Raw genomic sequence first — 7,688 nt, forward strand, 5'->3', positions numbered from 1 at the left:
CACTCCTAGATTCTCACACCGAGAATACCAAGGTAATCTAGTGGTAGTGTCTAGTTTGTTTGAGGATGAGTTTTTGTTCGTTGTTGTTCGAGGGAGATCGTCTTGCTCGTTGCATCTGTGTTTGATCGAGGGATTTACTTGAAGAAGTGTTCTTCGAAGGTATAATCCCTTATCCTTTGTTTTTCATTTCGAAAGCATGCTTTAACTTAGTTTATAATGCATAATCTGTTCTATATGACTATAAATGTATGAGTTCTTTCACAATGGAGTTTGGACGATCCGCTTCTACTCAAAGGTCCTCTATAATTAGAGTTCCTTAATCCACCTTGTAACTGTTACAATTGTTGTAAACTGCTAGAAACGATTTGATCCTAATCGTTCATGTGGAGACATGTGAGTGGGGGTATGCTATACACTCTTGCTTATGAGGGTGGTCCTCTAATCTACATGGGTGAAAGTAGTCACTAACTCAATATGCCTACCATTTTGGGAATTCATCTGAGTGGGGAGCTAGGAACTGAACTGCACAAGATGGAATTCACCCATTCCCGTTTTTAGGGTAAGTCGATGAATTTCTCTCTTGAAAGCTAATTTTGAGCCTTGAACAATGAGGGCCCCTACCATCTCATTGGCTAGAGAGGGGTCTAGTCATAGTGAGATTATGTTAATTGTTCATTAGAAGAATCTATAGTACTTAAAGAGTTAGATGTAACTATAGAGGTAAAACGGTAATTTTGACCTAGCTGTACATATGAGCAATTTGTGAAGTGTCAACGCATCGTTGATTGGTTATATCCAATGGACACAGAAATATACCTACAACGCAAAGAATGCAGTTGTCGGTCTTTAGTTGAGTGACCAATAGTTTATGAATGTTCATTAATTTAATTAAAGAGTTTAATAAATTAATCTCGTATTATTGGAGTTTCTAAAATGATGGTCCATAAGGTCCCTTTGTTAGCTCAATAAAGATTAATTAGAATAAAATAATTTTGGATTAATTTGAATGGTTCAAATTAATTAAAGGGAATTAATTGTATGAGATACAATTAATATAATGTATGCTAATACATTATTCTATAAAGTTTAATGAGAGAGATAAATATTTGAATATGATTCAAATATTTATTATATGAATAAGATTTATATAGAAATTATATGTTAAAAATTAATATGAATATGATCATATTAAAACTATATAGTTTGATGTGAGATGTTGTTATTTGAATATGATTCAAACATTAATTATATGAATGTGATCTATATAAAAACTATAGGTTAATGTTAATATGAATATGATTCATATTAAAACTACGTTATATGAGAGACTATAAACTATAGGTTATATTAGGTTATATTATATGTGATATAATATAAACTATAGGTTATATATTATATATGATATAATATATAGTTGGATTGTAATTATATTAATTGCAATATAATTAAAGTTTGAAAAATATCTCCTTAAGAGTTATTTCTCGTTGTAGAGAGGGAATTATGAGATAATTCCTTCATCTCTCATATGGAAGTGGAGAAGGTAGGGTGTGGTTAATGTGAAACTGTGAAGAGGAATTTTTCTTTTCGTTCTGCAATTTTGAATCATCTCCTTTCTTTGTCAAATTTCCTCTCAAGAACACTCTCTCCCTTTAACGAAAATCAAGGCAAGCTCAGAACTCTATTGTGATTCTCACCTTGAGAATAGCAAGGTAACTTTTTTGGTTGTGTTCTTCTTAGAGAGGTTGCTGCATTCGTGCTTGAAGTGTTTGAGCAGAGAACAAGAGATCGTGACTACCAGAGGGGAAGACGAGAAGATTGAGTATCTTCAAAGGTAAGTTTTCTAATCTTCCCCTTCCTCTAAGTTTTGTGTAGTATGCTTTATATATTGTTTATCCTCTCTGTTTTGTTTTTCTCTAATTTAAGTTATTCCAAAAAAAAAAAAAAGATTCACTGACATAAGCGATCGCTCACTTCCACAATAGGAATTCGATTCCTTTCGGTTACAAATTGTTTAATCACTATAATTAAAATTACTCATATGTCCAAAGGGACAAAACACAAAATCAAAAGTTTCTACTCTTAAGCCACTTTTAGATAATACAAATAGATAGGTTTGAGACACAATTTAATAAAATTTAAAGTTTAGAGTAAAAATAAATGAACTTGACAAGTTAAGAGTTAAAATTTATATAACAATATGTTAAATAGGTATAAATCCTATTTTGGTCATGAACTTTGAATCTTATTCTATTTTAGTCTCTAAACCTTAAAAACATCTATTTTATATTTCTTGAACTTTAAAAAAAAGTGCTTATTTTTTGTCCATGTCGTTAGGATTCATTTAACTTTTTAATAGAAGGTTGAGGTGATTTATATATTTTGTTTCTTATACGGGTAGCATTTATTTGCAGTTTCTTAGTTTATTTTACCTTGATCTGGGATGTTTTGTTCTTGGGTTAAAAAGTTCTCATAATAAATAAAGTGGAGAAGAGTACATAGAAAATAAAATATTGATGATTGAGAAAAAAAACTTTTATATGAAAAATAGACAGATGTCTACAAAATGTCTTCTACACTAATATGCCCATTTTGTTATATTTGATTCAACTCTATTTTTTTTTTCTAATTTACTTGGAGATTCCAATTGATGTAGCATTTTTTTTGTTGATATAAAAAACAGTAGGACTTAAATCACTTTTATATATATATATATATATATATATAAGAAGTATACTTTTTTTTTTTTGTTGACATAAACGATCTATAGCTAGAAAATAAATATAAGCCATCAAAAAATATAAGCCACCTCAATTTCCTGTTAAATGTTAATGGAATCAAAACGACAGGATCCAAAATAAACATTTTTTAAAAAACTCAGAGACTAAAATAAATATTTTTGAAAGTTTAGTGATGAAAATAGAATAAAATTCAAAGTACACAGACCAAAATAGAATTTAAACCTATTAAGTAATACTCAATTTAATTTATAAATACATTATTTGTTTTCTTCCATTTAATTAAGTATTCTCTTATTTTTGTTTCTATATACAAAAATTCGTAATGCAAACACTTTATGATATTAATTATTATCCTACAAATCTAAACACATACATTAATTACATTCAAATTTCATATTTTGAAATCTTTTATGTTTAATGTTATATGAAATAAACAATATATGCGTTTAAATGAGTGAGGAAAGTGAGAAAGATATGTATTAGAAAGAGAAAGATAAATGAGAAAAAATAGTTTTGAAATAAACATATTCTAGAGACATTTACTGTTATATGCTTAAGAAAAATTATTCTGTTGTACATAAGCTGTTTAAGTTGGTTAAATTTTTGTTTAAAAACAACTAATTTGTTGACTATTTTCTTACCTAAGTAGTTGAACCCATAGGAAGTTGATGCTCATAAATACTCACATAGAGATATTACATCTATCTATTAATGCATCATATCAGATTTAAGTAAGTTTATTTTTAATACAAATGAGCAAAAATGGCAATGATTAGATGGATATATATGTATGTGATGACCAAATTCATCTGAATTTCTTTTAATATTTTCATGGTTAAACTGTTTACGGAAACCGAAAGTTTGAGAATACGAATAATGTCAAATATTTATGTGGACAAAAAAAAAAATTCATTGTACTGTATACAAACGATGGGAACTTCCTTTAATGGTATGAGCTAGCCTAACTACTTTTTTATGATATAATATAAAAAACCAATAACATGAATGTTGTTGATGGGAAAATCTAGTAAAAGAGACACACCTAACCTCCACGTGCCACCAGCAAAATAATCAGAATAATAATACACAGACTGCTTGTGCTTAAATAAGTTTTTACTTTTCAACAAAAGGTGACTACCATTTTTTATAGGAAGAGAAGATGAACTTACTTTCTATAAAATTTTGATGATGTATATATGGTGAGACTAAACTCAAAAAGATTAGATTGATTTAGTCAAATTCGTATACAACATCGCTAAATAAAATTGCCCTGAAGGAGAATATATGGGAAAATTAAACACCCATAGTGATATGTCTTGAGCCATTATAAGTTGCGCTTCGAAATTATTAATTGCAATATGTGAACTCAACTTTGTTGTCTTAAGCTCATCTCTTACCCCATTAACAGGTTACTGAGCTTGGTCTAAGCTGGCTTGAGCTTGGCCAACTCGACGAGTGAAATAGATTCGATAGAGGGTAACATGCGTACAAAGAGAGTAGGCACGAAACCGGTTACAATGTATTTGACTCTATACTCCTTCGTGACAGCATATTTTTTTTATAATATTCAAATTTTCCAACCAACGCGCTTTGTAGATTTTTCAAGGTTTTACCAAATAGTTGACCACCCCAATTTATTTGGTTGAAATGAATGAGGTCTTCAACTGTCTGGATAAATAAGTATCCCAAAAAAAAGAACCCTTAAATAATTCCATATTAAATTCAATTGCACTCTCAAAACGGCTTTAAAATTATTCTGACCAATGTTTAAAAGTAAATTTTCAGCTTTTTTTCTTCTTCTTCTTCTTTTTTCTTTTTTCAATGTCAACGGAGGAATTATTATGTGGATATTCAAGTACGGCAGATTTAAGGTTTTATCAACCACGCCCCAATCATAATCTACTTTGTTACATTCATCTACGTCCCAATTTATTTTTGGGACTAATTACAATTTCAGTCCTAAGATCCCATTTCGTAATTATATTATTTTTTATTTTTAAAAATTACACGTATTTTCTCTCCATTTTTTTTTGAAAATTATTTAAATATTTCTTAATGAAAATAGTTGAATTTTAGCTAAATTTTAAAAATAGAAACAAATTTTTAAAAACTATTATTTTAGTTTTCAAAATTTTACTTAGTTTTATACACCATTAATTAAAAAAAAAAGAACAAACAGATAACAAACAAAGAGATTTAGAGATAGAAATAATTTCTATAGATTTAATTTTTAAAAATAAAAATCAAATGATTATCGACGGGTCTAAAATTTTAGTTTTATGTTTATTTAGCTTGTAAATTTTCAAAATTATTTAATATGAATAGATGCCTAAACTCTTGAATGGTGCGCTATTAGATATTCATAAACTTTAAAAAGGGCATCAAATATTTTTCAACTTTCAATGCTATGTTCATTGATTTATTGGACTTTAAAATGCATCTTAATAGAACCTTAGCATTCAATTTTATTTGGTGTTGGTAATATAAATAGGAGGACCTGACCACCTTAACTTAGTACACATAATTATTCTGTCTTTCTTTGGTTGTGTGAATATGGATTCTGAAGGTGCAAAGATGTGGCCGGTAGTTGCCGGCGACGAGTTGCTGGAAGCTGAAGGTCACATATGGAATCACATCTTCAACTTCATAAATTCAATGTCTCTCAAATGCGCCATTCAACTTGGGATTCCAGACGCCATCCATCGTCATGGCCCCAGCCCTATGGCCCTTTCTCTTCTTGTTTCATCCCTCAAACTTCATCCTAATAAAACCCAATTCATATATCGCTTGATGCGTTTGTTGACTCATTCCGGCTTCTTTGCTCTAAAAAAAGAAGGATATATGCTTACCAATTTATCTCGTCTTCTTCTTAAAGACAACCCTTGTAGTGTAACTCCTTTCCTACTTACCATGCTCAAACCAACCCTCACGGAAACATGGCAGTTCCTTTCAGCCTGGTTCCAAACTAATGACCACACGCCATTTGAGGCGACTCACGGAATACCGTTTTGGGAGTACATGAAGAGTAAGCCAAGAGATCGGGAGGCTTTTAACACAAGCATGGCGAATGATGCGAGGTTGGTGGTGAGTGTGTTATTGGAGAAATATAAATGTGTTTTTGAGGGAATTGGGTCGTTGGTTGATGTTGGTGGTGGGACTGGAACTATGGCCAAAGTTATTGCAATGGCTTTTCCACAAATTGAATGCACTGTGCTTGATCTTCCTCATGTTGTGGTTAACTTGAAAGCAGATCAACCAAATTTGACATACGTTGAAGGTGATATGTTTAAGGTGATACCTCCCGCTGATGCTCTTCTCTTGAAGGTAAAATTTAAGTTCTATTGTTATCTACAATCGTTTGAAGGATTGATATATTACTAACAAAGAAAAATACTTGAGTGCATTCTCGACTACACCTATCTTTTTATTATCCACTTAACCATACACAACCGTAAAAAATATTTATTTTTTCATAAGAAAAAGATTTTATCATGTGAAAAATTATAATTTGAGAATTGAGTTTAATAGGGATAAAATGGGTGGAACCTAGATATATTCATGTATTTTTCTTAATAAAAAGTACTTAGTTTGGTTGTCTCTATTGGGAATGCGACCAAAGTTCCACATTGGTTAGATAAGAGAAGGATCATGAGTATACAAGTGATAATGATTATCTCTATTGGTATGAGATCTTTTGGGGTGAAACCAAAAGCAAAGCTATGAACTTTATTCCCAAAGTGGACAATATTATACCATTGTAGAGTAAAAACTTTTGATGAAATGGTTGAATATGATTAGATGCATGTTGTTAAAAAGGGCAACACATAACTATTTGGTGTTAGCTTGGCTATAACTATTTTTTTTCTTTCTTTCTTTCCTTTTTTTAATCTAGAATAGCCACAACAAGAAAAGAAATTAAAATAATAATATTTAAAAAATTCGTCATTTGGAATCATGTCGTTGGGTTGAACTACCAAAAAACGATTAAACCTAAGATAACCGCCAAAGTATTAGAATTTTGAAGCCCAATTTTGAGTTAGCTTTTTATTTTTTTCACTTAAGTTGAAGTTGAAGCAAGTCCACGTATCCTCAAATAATACCCTGATTATTTTATATGTACAAATGCAACTCGATCTTGTACCTATTCTTTTTTTATCAATGAAGTCCATGATTGTCGAGGTATAATTATATATTAAAAATGTGTAAATTTAGTTCAGATATCTTGATGCATCTACTAAATCCACTGCTTCGACTTTTCAAAAAAAAAAAATATATATATATATATATATACATGCAACTCTTATTATTATGATTGCATGCATCATTTTCTTCCATCTTGTCTAATTTTTTTTTATTTGTATTGCTAAATAATAAGATATTTGTGGTGTGACAAAATAGTGGATGTTACATGGTTGGAGTGATGAAGAATGTGTGAAGATTCTGAAGAATTGCAAAACAGCCATAACGAGCAATGGTCACAAAGGAAAAGTGATTGTAATTGATATGGTGGTCGACAATAAAAGAGATGAGAACTCGATCAAAACTCAACTTTTCTTCGACATGTTGATGATGATTCTTGCTGGTGGAAAAGAGAGAGAAGAAGAGGAGTGGGCTCAATTGATCAAAGAAGCTGGATTTGGTGGCTACAACATTATCCCAATTATGGGCTTAAGGTCTATTATAGAGATTTACCCATAATAATCTCTTTTAATCAATGGCACATATATACAATGTCTCGGGGTGAATTTAAATAAACTATTTCTATGAATGAAGTATTTGTGAACCTAGTTTGTATTATAATATGGGAATTTGTTATGAATATGTATTAGTTTGGGGGAAAAGAACCTGGGGAAAAGTTTATAAGAAAAATACTTGTGTCCAACCACAGTTAATTACTGGGGAAGCTTTCTTTTTCTTTTTTTTTAAAATTGTATTTGATTTTGTTTTTTT

General features: G+C 30.3%; 1 protein-coding gene across 1 annotated transcript; it reads left to right on the forward strand.

The window, feature by feature from the left end:
• The first annotated feature begins 447 nt into the window (after positions 1-447).
• Positions 448-7,436, forward strand: LOC120078365 (probable O-methyltransferase 3). The gene is made up of 3 exons (XM_039032629.1): positions 448-457; positions 5,326-6,062; positions 7,137-7,436. Exons 1-3 carry the CDS (start codon positions 448-450, stop codon positions 7,434-7,436), a joined length of 1,047 nt encoding a protein of 348 aa, XP_038888557.1.
• Positions 7,437-7,688: the final 252 nt, after the last annotated feature.

This window comes from Benincasa hispida, chromosome 5 (genome assembly GCF_009727055.1).
Source record: "Benincasa hispida cultivar B227 chromosome 5, ASM972705v1, whole genome shotgun sequence".
Classification (NCBI taxonomy): Eukaryota; Viridiplantae; Streptophyta; class Magnoliopsida; order Cucurbitales; family Cucurbitaceae; genus Benincasa; species Benincasa hispida.

Excerpts from the sequence above, each read along its gene's own strand:
- LOC120078365 (XM_039032629.1), top strand. Across the intron at positions 6,063-7,136 it reads CTGATGCTCTTCTCTTGAAG|TGGATGTTACATGGTTGGAG; the intron begins GTAAAATTTAAG and ends GTGACAAAATAG.